The 25,939-nt window shown below is 40.2% G+C and overlaps 1 protein-coding gene across 2 annotated transcripts in view; it reads right to left on the bottom strand.

Annotated features, from left to right (window-relative positions):
• The window catches only part of LOC144592904 (ATP-binding cassette sub-family C member 9-like), a 139,507-nt gene that overhangs the window by 47,386 nt on the left and 66,182 nt on the right, over positions 1-25,939 (bottom strand). For both annotated transcript variants that reach the window (XM_078398153.1, XM_078398152.1), the window contains exons 10-14: positions 23,872-23,980; positions 20,031-20,071; positions 18,726-18,836; positions 9,419-9,586; positions 6,082-6,230 (exon numbers count right to left, since the gene is read on the bottom strand). In XM_078398153.1, the coding sequence (XP_078254279.1) occupies positions 6,082-6,230; positions 9,419-9,586; positions 18,726-18,836; positions 20,031-20,071; positions 23,872-23,980 (578 nt within the window). The remainder of the gene's footprint in view (positions 1-6,081; positions 6,231-9,418; positions 9,587-18,725; positions 18,837-20,030; positions 20,072-23,871; positions 23,981-25,939) is intronic.

Genomic DNA, 25,939 nt, shown 5'->3' with positions numbered 1-25,939 from the left:
TCCCTTTCGGAATGGCAGGCAGTGACCAGTGGGGTACCGCAAGGTTCGGTGCTGGGACCCCAGCTATTTACGATATACATTAATGACTTAGACGAAGGGATTAAAAGTACCATTAGCAAATTTGCAGATGATACTAAGTTGGGGGGTAGTGTGAATTGTGAGGAAGATGCAATAACGCTGCAGGGTGACTTGGACAGGTTGTGTGAGTGGGCGGATACATGGCAGATGCAGTTTAATGTAGGTAAGTGTGAGGTTATTCACTTTGGAAGTAAGAATAGAAAGGCAGATTATTATCTGAATGGTGTCAAGTTAGGAGGAGGGGGAGTTCAACGAGATCTGGGTGTCCTAGTGCATCAGTCAATGAAAGGAAGCATGCAGGTTCAGCAGGCAGTGAAGAAAGCCAATGGAATGTTGGCCTTCGTAACAAGAGGAGTTGAGTATAGGAGCAAAGAGGTCCTTCTACAGTTGTACCGGGCCCTGGTGAGACCGCACCTGGAGTACTGTGTGCAGTTTTGGTCTCCAAATTTGAGGAAGGATATTCTTGCTATGGAGGGCGTGCAGCGTAGGTTCACTAGGTTAATTCCCGGAATGGCGGGACTGTCGTATGTTGAAAGGCTGGAGCGATTGGGCTTGTATACACTGGAATTTAGAAGGATGAGGGGGGATCTTATTGAAACATATAAGATAATTAGGGGATTGGACACATTAGAGGCAGATAACATGTTCCCAATGTTGGGGGAGTCCAGAACAAGGGGCCACAGTTTGAGAATAAGGGGTAGGCCATTTAGAACGGAGATGAGGAAGAACTTTTTCAGTCAGAGGGTGGTGAAGGTGTGGAATTCTCTGCCTCAGAAGGCAGTGGAGGCCAGTTCGTTGGATGCTTTCAAGAGAGAGCTGGATAGAGCTCTTAAGGATAGCGGAGTGAGGGGGTATGGGGAGAAGGCAGGAACGGGGTACTGATTGAGAGTGATCAGCCATGATCGCATTGAATGGCGGTGCTGGCTCGAAGGGCTGAATGGCCTACTCCTGCACCTATTGTCTATTGTCTATTGTCTATTGTCTATAAAATTCAGAATTTTGATGTCCAAAATTCAGAATTTTGATGTCCAAAATTCAGAATTTTACATCAAAATTCATAATATGACGCATAATGCAGCTTTTCAGCAAAAAAAAACTAATGCACGCCAAATACGCATACGCATTGTGCTACATTCATGTGTGAAAAACGACTATTATTTCCAACAGTCTGTAGTTCTTGGACTACATCTACAATGTCAGGCCTATCATGAGTATATTCTCCTATTTATAGAATGGTTATTAAACAGAAATACTTTTCGCAAAACAAAGAAAAAAATTGTTTTGTTTTGTTTTCTCTATTTTGCATTTTCCTTACACAATATGTATGATTAAGTTATGAAGAAAGAGTTTCATTTAAAACTGCACATACCTAAATTCATTGAAGACATACTTGCTCCAGTGGTCTTCAACAGCAAATCACAACAGTCCATGTCCCCCCCACTACCCTCCCTACCACCCCCACTACCCTCCTCCCCCCACCCCCACTACCCTCCCCCCCACTCCAACCCCCCTCCCCCCCCCGACTCCCCCTTCCCCCCCGACTCCCGCTCTACCCCCCACTCCTGCCTCACCCCCTACTCCCCTCCCCACCTTTTCCCCCCACCTCCACTCCCCTCCCATCCTCCCACACCCCTCTCCCACCCCATTCCCCCTCCCTTCCTCCATCCCCCGACCCCCACTCCCCACTCCCCCGCACCCCACTTTACATCAACTGGCCTCGCGCTGCGAGGCGAGCCCAGCGGCGAGTGGAGGCCAGCGGCAAGGTGAGGCCAGCCCAGCGGCAAGGCGAGGCCAGCGGCTGGATGAGGCGAGGCCAGCGGCGAGGCGAGGCGAGCTCAGCGGCAAGGCGAGCCCAGCGGCAAGGTGAGGCCAGAGGCAAGGTGAGGCCAGCTGCAAGGCAAGGTGAGCCCAGCAGCAAGGCGAGGCGAGGCTGGACCAGCGATGAGGCGAGGCCGGCGGCGTGAGGCGAGGCCAGCGGCGTGAGGCGAGGTCAGCGGCGTGAGGCGAGGCCAGCGGCGTGAGGCGAGGCCAGCGGCGTGAGGCGAGGCCAGCGGCGTAAGGTGAGGCCAGCGGTGTGAGGCGAGCGGGGCGATGGGCAGGGCGAGCAGCGAGGCATGTGTTATGCGGAAAAATGTGAGGTGAAATCGGAATGGCGGAAATGAAATAAGAAAGCGGAAACTTTCCGCCAAATTCGCAAGGATTGGGAGGTCTGCAAGTATGTAAATCGAAGGTTGAAGATCATATGGAATGGAATCAGATTAGAGCACTGTGACAGTCCAGTCTATCTCGGTGTCTCTCTTGATCGATCTCTGACCTACAAAGCACATATCACCAAGCTTAAAGGAAAAGTCCGTTGCAAAAATGCTCTTCTTAGCAAGCTGAATACTTTAAAAATGGGGAGCAAATTCTTAAACCATTCGATTAACAGCTCTGGCTCTCTGCATCTCCACTGCCGAATATGCCTGCGCAGTATGGGAGCGCTCAGCTCATGCAAGGAAGATTGATCCTGTGCTAAACACAAGCTGTTGCTGTATCAGTGGATGCATGAAACCTACCAAGACTGACAACATCCATCTACTCTCTGGCATTGCACCTCCTGGAATCAGAAGAGCAGCCAGTCAAAAAGAACGCCTCAGACAATCAGAGAATGAAAGACACCCCCTACATGACGACCCTTTGCTACCTCACCGTTTGAAATCACGCAGATGTTTCCTCTCTTCTGTCCATCCCCTGGACTGCAGTGCATCGTCCAGAAGGCTCATACTCTGGGAAGAGGGACTAGAAAAATCTCCGCAAGACATTCACATGGCAATCGATCCCTCTGAGACACTCCCACCAGGTTCCGACCAACCGGGATAACCTAGCGCAGTCTCAACAGACTGCAGACAGGCTTGGGGAGGAGCAAATCGAACATGCTGAAGTGGGGATACACTGAAGATGCGGCAGACTGCGAGTGCGGACGGGGCCTCCAGACTATGGAACATCTCCTGAACTGTGTCATGCTGTATGACACATGCACTGTAAAGGATCTTGCAGAGGCCAAAGACTGGCACTAAAATTTGCTCGCTATTGGCAAACAGTTGTGTGATGACACGAATAAATTAATAAATGGGTTGATAATGAGAGGAAAGAGATTTAAGATCAGAAAATAAAAACATGGTTTTCCACATAGCTTGGTGTGAACCAAAATACCCCCCCCCCCCCCCCGTCAAAGGGCTGTGAAAGCAAATACACTACAATGGGATAAATACTTTTAGGGGGGAAAAACATACAAGGATATTGAATTGAATTGAATCATTGATTGTCATTCAAAATAAATTTGAACGGAATGTTGTTGCCATACAAACATGACAGTAAAGAGCATAAGAGAAAAGGACCAGAAAATAAGATTAATTGAATAGCATAGCAAACAACAAAAACATTCTGAATGATCTCCTTCTAAACTATATTTTTATCCAATTCTAATAAAAGATGCTTTCAGGCTTGAAATTATGTGCTGGCACAAAATGGAGTTCATAATTTATATTATTACTTTGGACATTCACAAGAAACGTCATGAGTAATTATCCCCTCTCTGAAGAAATAATGAGCAAAAATCAGATTTTCAATTAAAAATATATAAATGAGATTAAAGGCATAATAAAAGTAAAAAGCAGATCGATGTTATTTATCCAAAAGATAAACTTGAGATTTGTTAAACATATAAAAATTGTTATGAGGAGGCTACAGTATATGAAAACAGGCTAACTTGGGTGACAAAAACATAATGGCAACTATAGATCCCGACAACCTTATCGCTCCTGGCTTTGGTAAGGCCCGACACTATTTTTAGGTAAACAGTTGCAGGAAATCCATGTATCATAAGGTGGCAGCTATAATATGTGTCAACAGCCAAAATGTACTTACTCTATGGGGTCCATGGGTAAATCTGTTCTGATAAAACAGCTGTACTTTTATTTAAAAATGTACAGAGAACAAATCCTCATCTGAATAAATGCTCCAGTTAAATGAATACTCCAATTGTCTGGTAACTTCTGTACATTGTGTTTTCAAAAGAACCTTTGACATTCTGATAGATTGGGGTTAAAGATCAAAAATTGTCCTTCAGTAACATACACTGAATACTTTATTCAGATTTCTGGACAGTGAGCTATTTATTAAAAATATCAACAATACAGGCCCATTGCAAGTCCAAGTGTTTCAGTTTGCAAGGCAGGGAATATTAAAATGCTAAAGGAAAATTTTCCTTTATTATATTCAACTTTCTGTGAAATAAGTCACAATGTATTTACACTAAATGATACCTGGCAATGAAAAAATTGTGATTAGCAACTTATTTAGTTTCAAATTATGCAATTAATTACATAAAAGACTTATTACACTAATAATGCTTCACAGCATTATTACACTAATAATACTAAGCAATGATTAAATATTCAAATGCTGCAATTTTTTACACTTTGTAATTCTGAAGTTGTCAATGTGGAGTATGGGAATTTTAAACTGTTATTTGCGGTTTTAGAAACTGAGAATGTTATTTTAAAATTGATATTTTTTCATTTTAAAATGGAAATTTTTGTCAGTTTGTAGTTTTTCACTTTTTCCCATCAGTAAACAGACTGCAATATCGTGCACTGTGGTGAACAATTTCTTCCTAAATGAACATAGCAAAGACTACATGTCCTTGATCACTGCCATCAACACTTCACGATGCATCAGAAAAGCAGCCAACGTAATCAAGAACCACTTACATCCCAGTTATTCCCTCTTCTCCCCTCTCCTGCCAGGGAGATGATACAAAAGCTGGAAAGCACATTCCACCAGATTCAGAAAGGTTGGTTAGGCCACGTTTGAAATAGTGTGCGCTGTTCTGATCACCACATTATTGGATGAATGTGATTAAGTTAGAGAGGACACAGAAAAGATTCTCAAGGATGTTGCCTGGATTGGTGTGCAACCAGTTACAAGGAAAGATTGGGGTTGCCGCAACTGTTTCCCCTGGAGTGAAGGTAGCTGGGAAGTGACCTGATAGAGGTGTATAAAATTATGATGGGCATGGACAGGGTAGATAGCCTGTGTCCGTTCCCCTAGTAGGGTTCTCTAAAATGGGAGGGCATTCTCGGATAACTATTTACCTATGACTCCTCATTCTTGAACACCCTACCCTGTGTAAAAGACTATGCATTCACCCTATCTATTCCCCTCATGATTTTATACACCTCTTCAATATCACCACTGGCTTCTGTTCTCCAAGGAATAAAGTCCTAGCTTGCCCACCTCTCCCTTGAGTCCTGGCAACATCTTTATAAATCTTCTCTGCACTCTTCCCATCTTAATGGTATTTCCCCTATAGCAGAAGTGAACACAATACTCCATACAGTCTCACCAACACCTTATACAACTGTAACGTAATGTCTCAACTTCTATATTCAATTCCCTGACTGATGAATGCCGGTGTGCCAAAGCATTGATCACCGCTCTATCAGCTTGCGATGCTACTTTCAGGAAACAATGTACTTTTACCCCTTGATCCCTCTGCTGCACAACAGTCCACAGGACCAAATTGTTCACTGGAATGGCCCTGCCCCGGTTTAACTTCACAAAATATAACAGCTTACACTTATCCGAATTAAACTCCATTTGCCATTCTTCGGTCCACTTAACATCTAATCAAGGTCCTGCTGCAATTCTTTATAACCATGTTCATTTTCTATAATACCACCTATTTTGGTATCATGGAATAAGCTGCCGGAGGAGGTAGTGAAGGCAGGAACAATAACAACATTTTTATGGCATCAGGCCACGCACTTGAATGAACAAAAAATAGTGATCCAGGCAATTACGATTAGTATAGAAATAGGCACGATGGTCTGCCTAGATACAGGGGGCAAAAGGGCCCGTTTCTATTATTTAGAGCTCTATGGTGTTAATAGTTATTAATTGTATGCAATAAATCACTAACTAAGTCAAATTTACTAACAATAAATCAATTTGAAATTTCACCTGCATTTGGGAAGGAGTTTCACATCCTTTGGACTGCATTCAAGCTTTGCTTCATGCGAGTAATTAATTATGTCTGGATGAGACTTGTCTGGGCAGTCTGATGAATCATTGCAGTTGTTAAAGTGATCAGGAACATCTTTTCTCTCTGTCTGCATGAGATGCGAGATTACAATCAAAATTAAAAGAGATTGCACTTTTTGGAAAGTTCAGATAAATAATTCTACCAAAATTAAAATGGAACTAGCAACAAAACAATTTTTTTTTAAAATGCAGATTTAAGGTAATTCTCCATGATATTCATCAAGGACTAAATTCCAGAGAACTTGCTTCATTCCATTTTTATGTTTAATTTAAAACTTGCAAGATCAGAACAATAAACATGATCACCAAACACTAAACATTTGCACATCTGAACAAGCAAATAAATTTAAATTAATACCGCAGCATTAACTAAGAACACACAAAAAAAAGAACTCCTGTGAATTTCTTCCATGATCCAATGAGATTGTGATTGATCTGTAAGTGATTCCATCCATTGGCTTAAACTTCATATCCCTTAATGGCTTTGCCTCGCAAAATATCTATCAATATGGCATTTAAAATTATTAATTGTGCTTGCGTATACTGATATTTTGAAGGATAGAAATTCGTACTTCTACTAGCCTTTGCATGAAAATTTTAACTTCTTTCTTTGTTGGACTGACGCTTTAAACATTATGTGTAAGAAGGAACTGCAGATGCTGGTTTAAACCGAAGATAGACACAAAAAGCAGGAGTAACTCAGCGGGACAAGCAGCATCCCGAAACACCACCCATTCCTTCTCTCCAGAGATGCTGCCTGACCTGCTGAGTTACTCCAGCATTTTATGTCTACCTTTGGTTATTATGGGGCTCATTATTTTTGCCTTGCATTTTACCACAAAATCTGGGAACAATCTTTGAGAGTTGAATGTGAAAAAAAAGAACTGAATGTTTTCTCTTCTAATCACAGAAAAACTATCAGCACCAGTATATTAACATCTACATAAGGTGTTACAATAGGAAGAGTTCCAAATTAGCTAAAATTACCAACAGCATGACCATTGAGTTGGATTCAGGTTTAAACCTTTAGTAAAAGGAAACTTTTGATGAGCATAACAATATGAAGTAGCATTTTGGGTGTAATCCAAACCTTAAGGCTAAGTACACCAAAGCTAAGAAGAATGCAAGATGCCTCAGAATAAGTAATAAATTAGCATGTTCTTGAGAGAATAATAAACCCAAACTCCTTTCTAGGGACAAAGGAAGAGAACTAGGCATTTTCTTGACCATGCATGTGACTTAACAAGTCTTGACCATGCATGTGACTTAACAATATCTTTCTCTTAATATTTACAAAAACTAACAATCTCAGATTTAAAATTAACTTAATTCAACATCATTCCTGTGTACATCAGAGCTCAAACTATTTATTAATTACACCACCTTTTTAACATTCTACGCCAGCTCTTTCACATCAGCTAGAAACCCATAAAGTGCTCAATTACTCCACTTATTATCAAGGTAATGCTCTTGCATTAAAAAAAAAAAAATCTTACATTCCCAAAATAATATTGCTTTCCAACTTGGAACATCATTGAATATATTAGTTTAAAAGACTTAAAGTTTTAAAGATATAGCATGAAACAGGCCCTTCAGTCCACCGAGTCCACGCTGACCATTGATCATTCGTTCACACTAGTTCTATGTTACCCATTTTCTCATCCACTCCCTACGCATTCAGAGAATTTTACAGACACCCATTAACCTACATACCCACACGCCTTTAGGATGTTCCAGGAAACCAGTTCACGCAGAGGAAATTCACACGGTCATAGAGAATGTGCAAACTTCACACAGTCAGCACCCGAGGTTAAGATCTAACCCAGATCACTGGTGCTGTGAGACAGCTGCCTTTTTGCAGTAGAAATAACAATGACCAAAAAACCCTTACAGTTTTTCCAAGAATAGATTTAACAGCAATTTCGGGGGCTCAGATAAGGTTAAATGTTGATGTGTGGAAAAGGCTGCCTTATTCCTCTAAAATTTTGCTGTACTCGTATCGAGCCCCGAATTTCACCACTGAAACACGTTAAAAACGTTAAGTTGTTATCTTGCCTGAAAAAAAGCATGAAATTCACCAGGGATAAAAAAAAGAATGCAGGCCCATTCTACTGCAGGTAATTTGCTTTTTCAATAAAATTATACAATGTAATTACTGCCAAACAATCTTTGGCACCAAAAGGTCAACTTTTATAATTACTTCCCTTCTCAAAGTATTGTTTTACCTTACTCTCTTTATTTTGTTTTCCCTATATGATATAGCATTGAATTAACCACTGAATATTACTCTTGGTTTAGACTTTGTATAAATATCAAGGATACTTCACAAAAGATGGTTAGAAATAAACAGTTAATTGCCCTGCTTGCAAAGAATACAGAGCTCCAGTAGAGAATGAAAATAATTTCTAGTTACAAGTACCATTTCAAAAACGTATAGGTCTATGGATAAGTACAAGCATAATGAACAGCTGGTAATAATAATCATTGTTAAAATTAATCTTAAACTTCAAATTAACAATCAAACTTAATCCCGTCTTCCTGAAACATTTTCTGAAATGGGCCTTCTCATTTTAGAAAAACTGCGTTAAAACATAGCTTGAGTTTAACTCCTGCAGCTGTTTTAGTCAAGGTAATATCAGTTTTAATTAAAGAATGTGGACCTATTGAGCCCAAACCTCTCCTGCATTGGTGCAGCACCCTCTCCTCTCCCACTCCCCCCCACTCCCCCCTCACTGACTCTCCCCTCTCCCCCCTCCCTCCCCTCTCCCTCCCCCTCCTCCCTCTCCCTACCCCCTACCCCTCCTCCCTCCATCCCCTCCTCCCCCTCCTCCCCCCCCTCCATCCCCTCCTCCCTCCAGCCCGTCCTCTCCCCCAGCCCCGTCCCCTCCCCCAACTCCATCCCCCTCATCCCCCCTCCTCCCCTCTCCTCCCTGCACCCCCTCCCTCCACCCCCCTCCCTCCACCATCCTTCCCCTCCCCCTCTCCTCCCTTCCCCCCACTCCATCCCCCTCAACCCCCTTATCCCCCTCCCTCCTCCTCCTCCCCCTTCCCCCACCTCCCTTCCCATCCCTAGGAGATAGATTTAAACTTTAACATGTGAATAACTTAAAAAATATAACATGTTCAATGAAACCTCTGCCATTAGCACCAAAGGGGCGACGGTGAATAAGGTGGGCCTAAAGTTATGCTATCGTGTACCGTTTTGGCTGTAGTTCAGGAACAAACAAGAGTTTTAGTATATAGATAGATTACTTACTTCAACAGGCAAATACCCATTTTTGCTAGAGGTGTCTGGCGAGTTTACATGGTATTCTGTATCTTTATGGCCAATATCAAATTCTGTCATTTGCTTCAGTTCCTCAGTGTTAAAGAAAGATACTAATCGACGAATGCTCACTATTCCATTCACGATAAATTTTGCAATCTGCAATAAAGTGGATAGGAATTAGATTTCTTTCTCTTGCGCGTAAAATTTAAAGAAGACAGAAAAAGTAATGGATTTAATTCTGGAAGATGCGGCATGGTTGTTGAATAACATGTATAATATATATAAAATAGTAAATGAAAATCTTAAACATAGCAAGCAAAAATATGTAGTGATGGCAAAATATATAATTCAATTAAATAACAGGCTGCCACAGCTAATGTCCAAATGCAATTATCATATCATATCCAATGTTGATATGCCAGCTTAAGAAAATAATTTTACTCTATATCATCTGCTCACCAACTGCAATACAACTAAGCAACAAGGCAAAACCAGGCGACAGGGTGGCGCAGTGGTGGAGTTGCATTGTACCTTTATTTCATATGCTTAATTACAAAATTTTATGTTTTGATTTTGACCAGTTAAAAATAAAAATCTTCACTTAACAAATTTTAGTTTGAGATTACCATAGAAACATAGAAAATAGGTGCAGGAGTAGGCCATTCGGCCCTTCAAGCCAGCACAACCATTCAATATAATCATGGCTTATCATCCAAAATCAGTACCCTGTTATGGCTTTTCCCCCATATCCCTTGATTCCTTTAGCCTTAAGAGCTAAATCTAACTCTTTATTGAAAACATCCAGTGAATTGCCCTCCAATGCCTTCTGTGGTAGAGAATTCCACAGATTCACAACTCTCTGGGTGAAAAGGTTTTTCCTCATCTCAGTCTTAAATGGCCTACCCCTTATTCTTAAACTATGACCCCTGGTTCTGGACTCCCCCAACATCGAGAACATTTTTCCTGCATCTACCCTGTTCAATCCTCTAAGAGTTTTGTATGTTTTTTAGAGATACAGCGCGGAAACAAGCCCTTTGGCACACCGGGTCCATGCCGATCAGCGATCCCCGCATATTAACACTATCCCACCCACACTAGGGATAATTTTTATATTTATCAAGCCAATTAACCTACAAAACTATACGTCTTTGGAGTGTGGGAGGAAACCGAAGATCTCAGAGAAAACCCATGCAGGTCACGGGGAGAACGTACAAACTCCGTACAGACCCCGTAGTCGGGATCGTACCCGGGTCTCCGGCGCTGCATTCGCTGCAAGGAAGCAACTCTACCGCTGTGTCACCGTGCCGCCGTCTCTTAAAATGAGACAACACCTAATCCTCTTTTTAAAAATCTGTAAAAATCACCCTCTTTGTTGTATTCAAAATGTTTCAAGCATGGGATATTTGCAGCATATCATTGGCCAGACTACATTAAAAATGGGACTGTTTTACTATGTGACAATAATTATTCATATTATAAATATTCTGGTATGAATGTACAACTATTGCCTAATCCCATCCAAAGTCATCTCCTATCTCCTAGACCAAGGAATTAGCACCCCTCTTTTCCACTGGATCCTTGACTTTCCAACCCACAGACCACAGTCAGTGAGAATAGGGAACAACACCTCCTCCACAATAATTCTCAACACCACAGTACAGCACGGTGGCGGTAGAGTCGGTGCCTTACAGCGCCAGAGACCCAAGTGTGATCCTGACTACGGGTGCTTGTTTGTACGGCGTTTGTACGTTCTCCCCGTGACCTGCATGAGTTTTCTCCGGGATCTCCAGTTTCCATCAACACTCCAAAGATGTACAGGTTTGTAGGTTAATTGGCTTGGTATAATTGTAAATTGTCCCTCATGTGTAGGATAGTGTAAATGTGTGGGTATCGTTGGCTGGTGCAGACTGGGAGGGCTGAAGGGCCTGTTTCCATGCTGTATCTCTAAACTAAACCAAATTAAACCAGTGCTCTGCGAGGATACTTTCTTAGTCCACTGCCATACACTCTGTACACTCACATCTGTGCGGCTAAATTCAGCTCTAACTCCATCTCAAAGTTTGCAGATTATACCACTGTGTGGTGGGCCGGATCACGAACAATGACGAGGCAGTGTATAAAAAGGAGATAGAGAACTTAGTAACATGGTGTCAGGGCAACAAACCCTTCCTCAATGTCAGCAAGATGAAAGATCTAGTTATCAACTTCAGGAAGCATGGTGCAGTACATGGCTCTTTCAGCATCAATGATGCCAAAATCCTAATGGTTAATAGCTTCAAGTTCCCTGGCATAAATATTATCAACCATCTGTTGTGGGCCAACCACAGCGACACGACAGCCAATACCGATGCCCTACTTGCTCAGGAGACTGAGAAAATTATGTACATCTCCATTGACTTTTAGAAGCTTCTACAGATGAGCCATTGAAAGCAAAGTGTCAGGTTGCTTCACAGTAGAAACAAAGAACTGCTGATGATGTTTTATACCAAAGATATACACAAAGTGCTGGAGTACCTCAGCAGGTCAGGCAGCATTTCTGGAGAAAAAGCACAGGTGATGTTTTGGATCGGGGCCCTTCTTCAGACTGACAGTTGCTTCACAGCTTGGTTTGGAAACAGCTCTGCCCAAGACCACCAGAAATTACACAGGATTGTGAATGCAGCCCAGTCCATCACACAGGCCAGACTCCCCATCACCGACTCCATCCACACTTTATGCTGTCTTGGAAAATTTTGCTGCTGTACCTTAATTGGTACATGTGACAATAAACTGACCTTGAAACCTTGAAAAGCACCCAATGTAATCAAGGACTTGTCCCAATCTAGTTATTTTGATCTTCCTGCTCCAGTTAGGCATAAGATGCAGAAGCTTGAAAGCAGGCAGCACTAGGTTCAAGAACAGCTTCTTCACCTCCGTTATCTGGCTTCTGAACAATCCTTCCATGAGCTAGTGTACTGTCCATTTCACCTCGACCCCACTGCGGACATTAGACTTCATCTCTAGAACTGGCGCACTAAAATGCTGAGAACTATATTCTGCACTCTGTACTTTCCCTTTTCTCAATCTATTGTACGAGTTTGACTTGATGTCTCTAGTATCATCTGATTTGATTGAATAGCATACAACACAAAGCTTTTCTCTGTACCTTGGTACACGTGACAATAATAAACCTATTGTAATGTGAAACTTGTATCTTGGCAGCAGAACAGCTGACTGAATTATACGGAATGCTTTTCATGGCTTTGATAACTTTTATATATTGAGAGGCCAATAAAAAATAATTTTAATTTATACTTCAAAAAGAAATGAAACAATGGTGATTCCGTCCAATGTTTTTCTTCATCACCTGCACGAACAATCCACTGTGGTTTGTTCCACAATTCTTACATTTCTTTTCCTTCAAACAATTTTGAAATGCTGAGGTACTCTAAACTCCATTCCTAATTTGGCAATACACTCAGTTTCACGATCCCTCCCATCCCCCACTCTAAAAATGTTATAGTTTAATGCAGACACTTTAAATGTCGAGCCACTCTAGTATCCATAATCTCTGTTCAAGTAATAAAAAAGTCATACTCTCTTCAATCTCTCTTTGTAGCTTTAGTACATTCATATATGGGATGTGGGCACCACTGGCAAATGACAATGCATTTCCTTAACTGTGCTTGAAAGAATGATGCTACCACCATGAAATGCTGCAGCTCACATGAAGGTCCTCCAGAGCTCTGTACGTAGGAGACTCCACGATCATGACTCTGGAATTAGAAACTTGTCTTCTGACCCCAATCAGAATCTTAATGAATAAGTGTTGCAAAATATCTATTGCCCCAACATTTGACCTACAGCGCAGAGACCACAATTGGCACTTATGGTTTTATCTAGAACCACCATGGTTACCTTAAGTTTCAAGTTCTGAAAAGTTTTACTTACAAAAATACAGCAACTGAAAGTTTTGAATTTGCTTATTTTATATTACAATGCTACTTTATTAAACCATTTTAAAGACTCCTACTACATTCTACTGCACAGATAGACTCTTTATTCATTACATTCTTTACATGCCAGGCAGTTTATTCAAGAAATTAAAACCAAGAAACTGACAAAACATATAACTAGATTAATTATAAATAGATTAATGCTGGATAGAGTGTTATTCAATTCAACCTAATTTTAAAAAGTTCTATTACTTTGTTTACCTTTTATCCAATTTAGCAAAGAACTAATAGATTTTGTGTCAGAAGAAACTGCAGATGGTGCTTTATCCCAAAGATAGACACAAAATGCTGGAGTAATTTAGCAAGACAGGCAGCATCGTTGGAGAGAAGGAATGGGTGACATTTCGGGTCAAGACCCTTCTTCAAACAGAGTCAGGGGAGAGGGAAACAAGATATGGAAGGGTTAAAAAAAAAAGTAAGGTGTGAATAGAACAGATCAAATCAGACAATGATCAAGGAAATGTATTTATTCACAAAATGCTGGAGTAACTCAGCAGGTCAGGCATGGGCGACGTTTCGGGTCAAGACCCTTCTTCAGACTGATGTCAGGGGGGCGGGACAAAGGAAGGATATAGGTGGAGACAGGAAGATAGAGGGAGATCTGGGAAGGGGGAGGGGAAGAGAGGGACAGAGGAACTATCTAAAGTTGGAGAAGTCAATGCAGAATGATTCATTGTTGAATGAGGGGAAGGTGAGGAGGCATACAAACAGTAAAATTAATCAGGACTGTGAAAATAATGGGAAAATAAGGGTGGGGGAGGGACAGAGAGAGAGGGAATGGAAAGGTTACCTGAAATTAGAGATTTTGTATTGGGCTGACAATAGGAATGACTAGAAAGTGATATGCCCTGAATAAAGCCAGTATAAACATGGGATTAGCTGAATGTTCTTAACCCTCATTTCATTCTCAACCTTATTTTGGGGAATTTCACAACAAAATTAGAAGGAAATTGAACAAAATGTGTAGATCATAGGACTGTTACAAACAAGATTTGTGCTTAAGTCAAATACTGTGGATTCCAGCGTCTGTCCAGGATTAAACCATGCAATCAGACAAGACATCTGCACCATGCTGAATTGCACAGGTGCCATAATGCAAATATTAAATTGAGAGAATTTTTCACTGATCAAGTGGACAGAAAAGACTCTCAAAATATATTGACTTGCAGGGAATCAGTAAATATTCTGATATAATGAAGATAGAAAATGTTGGAATTATTCAGCTGGTCAAACAGTATTTAAGATGACAGAGAGAATTAACATTTCAGCCCAATGGTTTTTCATCAGTTTGCAGAATATGTCAGTCTGATTTGTGTACTTGTTCACTCTCCACAAAGCCTGACATGCTGAGTATTTCCAGTATTATTTTGTTTATGGATTTCGTATTCAGTGTTTTGCTTTTGAAAAATGTAGGTGTCTTGGCCAATGTTAATTTCTTCAAAATATTTTGGAGCATGGAGGCCTCTAAAAGGTTTCCATTCATCCAATTCATCACATTCAGGGTTAAATTCCTGTATGTAGAGCTAAATTAAGATCTCTTGGACACCAAGAGCTTCTGGGATCCTGTTAAAATGTCATTCAATGACACCCACTTCACCCCCACCAATGCGTGCCACACCAAGAAATGTACTCAAGCAGAAAACAATAAAGTGCACAAAGAAATAATCCTGAGGAATGTTTACGCAATACATTCAGAAGGAATAGTCAATTTTAAAATTCTTTCATGGATGTTGGTGGAGCTGACAAAGGCAGCATTTATCGACCATCTCCAATTACCCTTGAAAATGTGTTGTTGAGCTGCCTTCATGAACTGCTGAAGTATTTGTACTGGGGGAGCTCCTACAGAAAGGAAATTACACTTTTTTTTTACCAGAAACGATAAAGGATCAGCATTGATGCGTTAAGGGATATTCAATACCACTGTTGACAACTCCTTCTATCACACTGCTTCTTTGCTTCTTTTTATATTGTTTGATCTTATACATGCCACCAGCCTGTGCACACCCAGCATTATTCTGCATCATCTCTGAGTTTCATGGTTAGAATATTTGCATGATATCTGGCTATTAAAGATAGAACATAGAACAATATAGCACAGGAAATGGCCCTCTGGCCCCCAATGCTTGTGCTGAACATAATGCCAAGTTTGATCTCATCTGCCTGTACATAATCCATTTCCCTCTATTCGCTGCACTACCGTGCCTATCCAAAAACCTCTTAAACACCATTATCATATACGATACGATAAACTTTATTGGCTCTGTCCTTCCCTTTCCCCTCCCCTTCCCAATTCTCCCACTAGTCTTCCTGTCTCCTACTACATCCTATCTTTGTCCCGACCCCTCCCCTGACATCCGTCTGAAGAAGGGTCTTGACCCGAAACGTCACCCATTCCTTCTCTCCCGAGATGCTGCCTGACCCGCTGAGTTACTCCAGCATTTTGTGTCTGCTCCGCTCTTGCTCCCCCTCTCCCTATTCGTTACAAGGATAGAGTCCCCCTTGTCCTCACCTTCCACCCCATCAGCCGTCGTATACAACAAATTATCCTCCAACATTTCCGCCACCTCCAACGGGATCTCACTACTGGCCACATCTTCCCAACTCCACCCCTTTCTGTTTTCCGCAGAGACCGTTCCCTCCATAACTCCCTGGTCCACTAGTCCCTTCCCACCCAAACCACCCCCTCCCCAGGCACTTTCCCCTCCAACCACAGGAGATGCAACACCTGTCCCTTCACATCCCCCCTCGACTACATCCATGGACCCAAAGTCTTTCCAGGTGATACAGAGGTTAACCTGCACCTCCTCCAACCTCATCTATTGCATCCGCTGTTCCATGTGTCAACCTCTCTACATCGGCGAGACCAAATGCAGGCTCGGCGATCATTTCGCTCAACACCTTCGCTCAGTCCGCCTTAACCAACCTGATTCCCAGTGGCTCAGCACTTCAACTCCCCCTCCCATTCCCAGTCTGACCTTTCTGTCATGGGCCTCCTCCATTGTCATAGTGAGGCCCAGCACAAATTGGAGGAACAGCATCTCATATTTTGCTTGGGCAGTTTACACCCCAGCAGTATGAACATTGACTTCTCTAGCTTCAGATAGTTCCTGATAGTTCTCGACCCAAAACGTCACCCATTCCTTCTCTCTCCAGATGCTGCCTGACCCGCTGAGTTACTCCAGTATTTTGTGTCTACCTTCGATGAACTTTATTCATCCCTGGGGGGAAATTGGTCTGCCAACAGTCACAACACACAAGGTACACAAAAAGTTGAAATTAAAAGTGAAGAAAGAAAAAATGACTGTTGGCTGGCTGCCGTGTGCACAGCTGGCGCCTAAACCGGAACAAACTGGAACGATCGAAGAAACAAACAAATATGCCTCCACCACCACCCCTGGCAATGCATTCCAGGCTCCCATCATTCTCTATGCAAACAAAAATTGCCCTGTGCATCTCCATTAAACCTTCCACCTCTCACCTTACACTTTGGTATACACTTTGGTAGAAGGAATAAAGGCATAAACTACTTTGGGCATACACTTTGGTAGAAGGAATAAAGGCATAAACTACTTTCCAAAAGGTGGGAGGATTCAGAAATCGGAGGTGCAAAGGGACTTGGGAGTGCTGGTACAGTATTTAAAAAGGCTAATTTGTAGGTTGAGTCATCATTAAGGAAGCCAAATGCAATGCTAGCATTCATTTAGGGGGTACTGGAACATAAAAACAATGCGGAAGCTTTATAACTCTCTTGCTAGGACACATTTGGAATATTCAGAGCCGTTTTGTTCCCCATGCCCAAGGAAGGATGTGCTGGTAACGAAGAGGGTCCAAAGGAGGTTTATGAGAATGATCCAGGGGATGATTGGGTTAACATATGAGGAGCTTTTGAAGGCTCTGGGCCCATACTTGCTGGGGTTTGGAAGGATCTTATTAAAACCTACTGGATAATGAAATGTCTAGATAGAGTGGATGTGAAAAGGACATTTTCAGTGATGGGAGCGTCTTAGAACTAGAGGGCAAATCCTCAGAATAAAATCCTCAGGGCAGTGATGTGGAGGAATTTCTTTAGCCAGAGGGTGGTGAATTTGTGGAATTCATTGCCACAAATGGCTGTGGAGGCCAAGAGTATATTTAAAGTGGAGATTTATAGGTTCTTGATTAATAAGGGCATCAAAGTTATGGGAAGGCAGAAGAATGGTGTTGAGAAGGAACATAGGATAACCATGACTGATTAGTGGAGTAGACTAGATGGGCTGAATGGTCTAATTCTGCTCCTATGTCATATGGACTGGTCACGTATGTTTTGCACAGAGTGAGTGCCTGGAACCTGCTGCCATAGATGCTGGTGAAGACAGATTTGATAGTGATATTTAAGCGACTTTTGGATAGGCACATAGATATGCAAGGAATGCGGGGATATGAATTATGGGCAGGTAGGCAAGAGTCAGTCTTGGCGTCAACCTGGCCCTGTACTGCAATGTGCTCTCGCTAAAAGGGATAAATTACAAATTTTCTATGATGGCGTAGAGATTAAAGGATTAAAATATAATGGCATGTTGAATGAAATTGGCATCTGTTTTTCCAAGTTTGAAAGATTGAAGGATGATTAGAACAACATTACCCTTGATAGAATAGATGGAAAAATAAGTCCTTCCATTTAACATAGAAACATAGAAAATAGGTGCAGGAGGAGGCCATTTGGCCTTTCGAGCCAGCACCACCATTCATTGTGATCATGGCTGATCATCCACAATCAGTAACCTGCGCCCAAATTCTCCCCATAACCCCTGAAGAAATCCGTAAGGGGACAATATCTTAGAATTAGTGCCAGATCAATCCATTTTGAGATTAAATTAGAGTAGTGGACCTCAGAAATTCCAAAGGTCTTGTACATTGGGTTAATTTAAATTTTCCACATAGGTATTGGTAAGTATTTTTGATCAACAACAATATGAAGGAAGAAGGAATAAGAACAAGTAAATTTAATTCATTTATAATCGATTATGAATTCCTCTTTCATGCCTGAATGATCCATTCGGACAACATACAAATTACTGACCCACCAAGTTGACAGAGAACCTTAGCACATGTGTAGCTATTTAATAGCACTGGCCAAGGAGGTTGATACCTCATGATTTTAATTTTTAAAAATTTATTGATACTTTGACTGTTGAACAATTCACACTGATATGGATATTAGTCCATATCACAAATTATTTCACCCTTATCTTTCTACATTGCATGTACCTCTAAAATATTTTGTTATATGTACTTAACAAATTAGTTAGCATGGAACTTACCATGGGGAACATCAGGAGTGGACCATTAAATTTATCAAAAAGTGCTAGTGCTGTAAAAGCCACATTAGCAGTCAATGGTGATCCACTCAAACTAGAATAGATGCTGAAAGTCTAAATGCACAAAGAAAAATAGAAATCAATAAAACCAAATATCCCCTGCATTACTTAATGCATGAATCAGCCTGCAGATTAGTAGGATTAATTTATATTTATGAACCCACAAATTTTTACAAGTTTTCAACTGCAATCTGTAAATTCTTAAAATGTGCATACATTTTAAAATGCAACTGCAAATGCAGTTCTGAAAAGTGCCAAATATCAATTCATTTTTTTAGATTTGCATCCAGACTAAATAAATGTTACCATATTAAAATACAATGTGTAAGGATTTTACATTATTAAAGCAGTGTCTGTCTGAAATTTATGAGCACAGTTAAATGATGCAGCTGATAAAGCTGTGATCACACTAAACGTTTCACATGTATTTATTCAATAAGCTAAAAGAGGTTATAGCAAAAAAAGACGTAGATAGTTATTTGATAACTTATACATACGAACTGTATGCCATCTGGCACAAATACCAAAAAGGTCAAAAGGCAGTGAGAGTTAGTAATTCCCTTCAAATGGACTCAAAAGGCACATTATAACTGAAGATCAGCTAAAGCTACGGCTGTATGTTTTGAGTGCAATTAATGTTTTACTCTTTACAAAACTTACTGCAATTACATTTAATCAAACTGACAGATGACAGCCAAAAGTACAACAGCAATGTTTGTAATTCCAGACATTAACTGATGGTAATGAAGCTAACTTTTAACTCAAATTTAAAAATAAAGGACAACAGTACCTTCATCAGAACTCAAATCTCAACTGACTTCCTGGTAAACTTGACAACAAAAATAATGGCCAATGTTTTTCCCTTCAAATATTGACCAACATGCTTTACTTATTCTGCATGTCTAATTCAGTATTAGATCAGGATCATGGCAGCTTGTATAGAATACAGGTACATTTGCCGTCAAAATATTTTTGATATTCAATTAAAATATACCATTGCCCGTTTTCTTATGTCCACTATACATGATATAGGTAATATTAGTAACTCAAAAGAAGTTGACAGGACGAAAAGAGGTGATGATACAAATAAATACAGTTCAACTCTTAAGTGTGCTAAATTATTGCAAAGTTAGTGCAGTGTTACAATGTAAACTATTGCACTGTTTAGGATTTTATATTATTTGTATTATCTCAGTTAAACAGATACAAAGATTAAATCAAAATGGTGAACAAGATATGTCTACCTACCACTATGGTTGCTAAAACAGGTGTCACTTGGGTGAGGAATACTGCAAAGATATTTTTTAACAAAATAAATTATTCAATTTAGTTAGACACAGACAGAAAACTTCATAAGGGACAGAAACTTACAAAATGAAAATCCAACGAGCTCCATCAATAACTTAAACTATAGTGCTAAACTTCAACATTCATACCTCAAACTTTGCAAAAAGTTATTAGCAAAATTAAAACTAATTTGCCAATTAAACAATTCGGTATTATGATAGTTTCATTCACAGTCTCAGGAAGAAATTTTTCTTATACGATGAAACTGTATTTTAAAACTGCTGTGTGAAAGCATTGACGTTTGCCTGATTTATCAATGTAATTTATGTTGATGGCAAACCGATACTGTACCACAATTTCCCATCTATCCCATCCACCTGCTTAAAGAATCTGCTCAGTTTTCCATATTTTGAATTAAGTTTTGCACACTTTAAAATAAATTGATCAATGCCACTGTTCTTTGGTATCATTTAACAACTTGGCACTTTCCCAATTATATGACATTTTCCCAAATATTAAACAATTAATAATCATCCGAATTATTCCTTTGATCTAATAATATGCAGATTGAATCATTGATCAAAGCAACATCTCAATCACTTATGCCATGACAGCTTTCAGTGCACAATATTCATGTCTCTTTGCACAAAAGAAAAATAAGAAATAAAGACCAGTCTGCAGGATACAAAATACAGTTCAAGGTCATTCAAAATCTACCCTTAAAAGGAAAAGATTAGCCAAACGTAAATTGATCTCCTGCCAACTGAATGTTACAATCTGGCATAAATGGGTTTTTTTTAATATCGGAGAGATTAGTTTAGAAAGAGAGGGCACATTAAAAGGAATGCCTTTTAATCAGAACTATTAACCCACCCTTGGCTAGTCAAGTTGTTCACAGATGTTTATCTTTCATGATGTTTTTACTCTTAGTCTCAACAGTTTTCTTAATTCATCATCCAACCCTATGCTTTCCAACTGTTCACTCCACAGTACAGTATATATTTGATTCTATGCTCTCATTGTGTAAATCTTTCGTACAATAGCTGAATCTATACATCTTGACCCTTTTTGTAACTTTTAACAGAACAATAAAAATCTTGTTTCAATAGAAAATAGACAATAGGTGCCGGAGTAGGCCATTCGGCCCTTCAATCCAGCACCGCCGTTCACCGTGATCATGGCTGATCATCCACATCAGTACCCCGTTCCTGCCTTCTCCCCATATCCCTTGGTGAGTCTGTGGAATTCTCTGCCACAGAAGGTAGTTGAGGCCAGTTCATTGGCAATATTTAAGAGGGAGTTAGATGTGGCCCTTTTTGCTAAAGGGATCAGGGGGTATGGAGGGAAGGCAGGTACAGGCTACTGAGCTAGACGATCAGCCATGATCATATTGAATGGCGGAGCAGGCTCGAAGGGCCGAAAGGCCTACTCCTGCACCTATTTTCTATGTTTCTATGTTTCTATGACTCCGCTATCATTAAGAGCTCTATCTAACTCTCTCTTGAAAGCATCCAGGGAATTGACCTCCACTGCCTTCTGAGGCAGAGAGTTCCACAGCTTCACAACTCTCTGAGTGAAAAGGTTTTTCCTCATCTCCGTTCTAAATGGCCTACCCCTTATTCTTAAACTGTGCCCCCTGGTTCTGGACTCCCCCAACATCGGGAACATGTTTCCTGCCTCAAGCATGTCCAATCCCTTAATAATCTTATATGTTTCAATAAGATCCCCTCTCATCCTTCTAAATTCCAGAGTATACAAGCCCAGTCGCTCCAGTCTTTCAACATACGACAGTCCCACCATTCCGGGAATTAACCTTGTGAACCTATGATCAATAGTAAGAATGTCCTTCCTCAAATTTGGAGACCAAAACTGCACACAATACTCCAGGTGTGGTCTCACTAGGACCCTGTACAACTGCAGAAGGACCTCTTCGCTCCTATACTCAACTCCTCTTGTTATGAAGGCCAACATTCCATTATCTTTCTGCACTGCCTGCTGTACCTGCATGCTTCCTTTCAGTGACTGATGAACTAGGACACCCAGATCTCGTTGTACTTCCCCTTTTCCTAAAGACACCATTCAGATAATAATCTGCCTTCCTGTTCCTACCACCAAACTGGATAACCTCATATTTATCCACATTAAACTGCATCTGCCATGCATCTGCCCACTCACACAACCTGTCCAAGTCACCCTGCATCTTCATAGCATCCTCCTCACACTTCACACTGCTACCCAGCTTTGTGTCATTTGCAAATTTGCTAATGTCACTTTTAATCCCTTCATCTAAGTCATTAATGTATATTGTAAATAGTTGTGGTCCCAGCACCGAGCATTTGCAGTACCCCACTAGTTTCTTTAAGCTTTATTCATAATATAATTGTTATAATCTACTTTCTTGATACATTCACTTACTGACTTTCCTGGCCCAATTATTTTGATCGAATTTCATCTTCACTGAAGCTGAGATGCATGATGGATTCTATGCACCCAAATGGGTAAATCAACAATATTAGGGTTTTGCAAATTACATCTAAAATTTACTCAGTGTTCCCATTAGTCCCATGCAAGTTCTGATTCAAATATTTATCTAATTTTCCCAAAAGAAATAATGGTTGTACTTTAAACTAAAGTACCTCCAACACTGTGTAAAGAACATTTTAACTTCTCTCCACATTCAGTGAGTATTGTAAATTTATGTCTTCCTGTTACTACTTGCATTTATGTAACAAAGCATTTAACATACAAAACGGGTGAGAGGTGTAAGACTTGGTGCAGTCAAAGAATGGGAGAGCAAAGTTTTCAATGAACTCAATAATGGAAAATAGAATGAAAAGAGCTCGCCAGAAATACACTGAAAGCATCACATCTCAGGGCAACTAAGGTATTGATCAATGTTTCAGCATTTAATGAGCTAAGGCATGATCCATGCTCCAGGAACGGAAATAGCAGCATTATTGAATACATGGACGTATGTTCCAAAGGTCATTTTGACGTCAAATATAACATCAAGTCTTTCTTATGTTTAAGAACATAAGTAGGTTCAGGAATATGCCATTTGACTCATCAAACTTGAAGAAAAAAAATTTTCATTTGAACATACAACATAAAAGAGTACAGCGTGTTAACGGGCATGGAGGATTTCAATATGTAGGTAGATTAAGAAAATCAGGTTGGTACTGGATCCCAAGAGAGGCAATTTGTGGAGTGCCTATGAGATGATTTCTTAGAGCAGCTTGTAGTTGAGCCTACCAAGGAAAAGACAATTCTGGATTTGGTATTGTGTAATGAACTGGATTTGATTAGGAAGCTTAAGGATTGAAAATGTGAACAATAAGCATAAAAATCCATTATTCACAAAATTCTTACATATCATTAAAGTATTTTTAATAATCGACACAAATTAACATACTTGATCACACTCAAAAGATAGTTCTAATATCTACTGACAAATAAAACCAGCCCACAGCCAGAAAGCTGCAAATCCTCTGACACAATAATTCCCACAAGATATTTATCAGAACTAATCCAAATTTTTGTCATTTTGATTATGGTCTCTTTGATTCAAAGTACATTTAAACATTTTAAGTGTTAAATTTCTACTTTACAAGTTGGTTGCAAAATAATGGAAAATTCAGAAGTTCAGAAATTAAACTAAATTATCAGAAGGATTATCATGAATTTACCTTTCATGTAATTCCTTTCTAAACTGCATTATGATATTGTATCACAGCTCAGGGCAGATTTGTATTCAGAAGATACCAAAGTATTATGGTAATTGTCATTGAAAAGTGCAACTCACATGTTATAATCACATAAAATGCTCCCTTCAGCATATATTTCAGCTCCTTCTCCCTTGCCATTTCAATAGCATCGAGAAAGATCCCTTCCCAACAGTAAAGCTTCAAAAGCTGTAAGATAATTGAAGTATAAATTCAATAAGAACAGCAATTTAAATATTTTGGACTGAAGTGATTATTTACACCTTCTGGTGAAAAGACATTTGATTGTATTCTTAACAGGGCATAAAATAAAACATAACTTCAGTGACATTGCTTGCAACAGAATAATTAATAAAACTCAGAACACCTTACAACAGAGCTTACAAAAGCTAGTAGCATTTCCCCAGAATCGTAATCCAACACCATGAATTTAAAATATGTGCTAAAAGCAATTCAACTGTTCATTCTAGGCACTCGATACGCTACAGAGCACGATGGAGCCATCCCTGCCATCTTTCTGGCAGACAGGGTTAAAAGTCTTCATGATACCAACACAAGAAAAGGAAATTCATTTTAAAGATTTATATAACCCTATCAAAGTATCTCATGATGATGTGTATATCTAATTGTTTGGCACTAGACTAAGTATATCCAAATTTTCAGAATTGTTAAAAGAATCCGAGAATACACGTGGAGATGTTTAAATCATGTGAAAATCTAGTTTGCAGTACTCACATAGTACATATCACATAGTACATTGTACATAACGGTACTCACATAGTACATATCACATCAGAGTACTTTATTCCAAAGTTTCAGGCTATTTATTGAAGCTTCAACTCGACAAAACTCACTTCACCATAAAATTTAAATTAAGCTTCATTTTTTTAAACAAGTGATGATTTATTCATAGAGTTAAATGGCATGGAAATAGGTCCCTACCTCATCCATGGCGACCAAAATGCCCAATCCCATTCACCTACATTTGGCTCATAATCCTTCTAAATCTTTCCTATTCATGCACCTGTTTTTTAAAATGCTGTAATTGTACTTGTTTCTATCAACTCCTCTGGTAGCTCATTCCACATACTCACCACCCACGTTGTGGAAAAACATGCCCCTCAGATCTGCCTTCCCCTCTCACCTTAAACCTATGTCCTCTAGTTTAGACTCCCCTACCCCAGGGATAATGAGTTTGACTATCTACCCCATTAATGTCCCCCATTATTTTATATAGCTCTATGTTCACCCTTCAACCGCCTTCACTCAAGGAAAACAGTCCCAATCAAAGCAATCTCTCCTTCTAACTCAAGCCCTTTACTCCAAGCATCATTCTTGTGATCCTTTTCTGTACCCCATCTTGCTTAATCACATTATTCTTAGAGCTGCACACCATTGTACAGCCTTAACATGACATCCCAATTCCTATACTCTTTGTCTCGGCCAAAGAAGGCAGGCACATTATTTGCCTTCTCTCCAATCCTCCACACTCGACCTCCAATCTCCACACCAATTTTGTTTCTAATTTGCTATCACACCCTGAATACCAGGTAGTCAAACTTTGTAGACCAGTCTGCCACATAAGACTTTGTCAATGTATAAATACACTGAAAACCTCATATTATTGAAAAATTGCTGTGATGTTATCAGGCATTAATAAAACAAAGTTAGGCAAGTTGTCCTCGCAGCTGACACTGCCACCCAGCTTTGAGTCATCTGTAAACTTGGAGATAGACAATAGACGCAGGAGGAGGCCATTCGGCCCTTCGAGCCAGCACCGCCATTCAATGTGATCATGGCTGATCATTCTCAATCAGTACCCCGTTCCTGCCTTCTCCCCATACCCCCTGACTCCGCTATCCTTAAGAGCTCTATCCAGCTCTCTCTTGAATGCATGCAGCGAATTGGCCTCCACTGCCTTCTGAGGCAGAGAATTCCACAGATTCACAACTCTCTGACTGAAAAAGTTTTTCCTCATCTCCGTTCTAAATGGCCTACCCCTTATTCTTAAACTGTGGCCCCTGGTTCTGGACTCCCCCAACATTGGGATCATGTTTTCTGCCTCTAACGTGACCAAGCCCTTAATAATCTTATACGTTTCGATAAGATCCCCTCTCGTCCTTCTAAATGTAATCTGTTACATTTAAT

Source organism: Rhinoraja longicauda, chromosome 4 (assembly GCF_053455715.1).
Source record: "Rhinoraja longicauda isolate Sanriku21f chromosome 4, sRhiLon1.1, whole genome shotgun sequence".
Taxonomy (NCBI): domain Eukaryota; kingdom Metazoa; phylum Chordata; class Chondrichthyes; order Rajiformes; family Arhynchobatidae; genus Rhinoraja; species Rhinoraja longicauda.
This window is presented reverse-complemented; position numbering and strand designations above follow the sequence as displayed.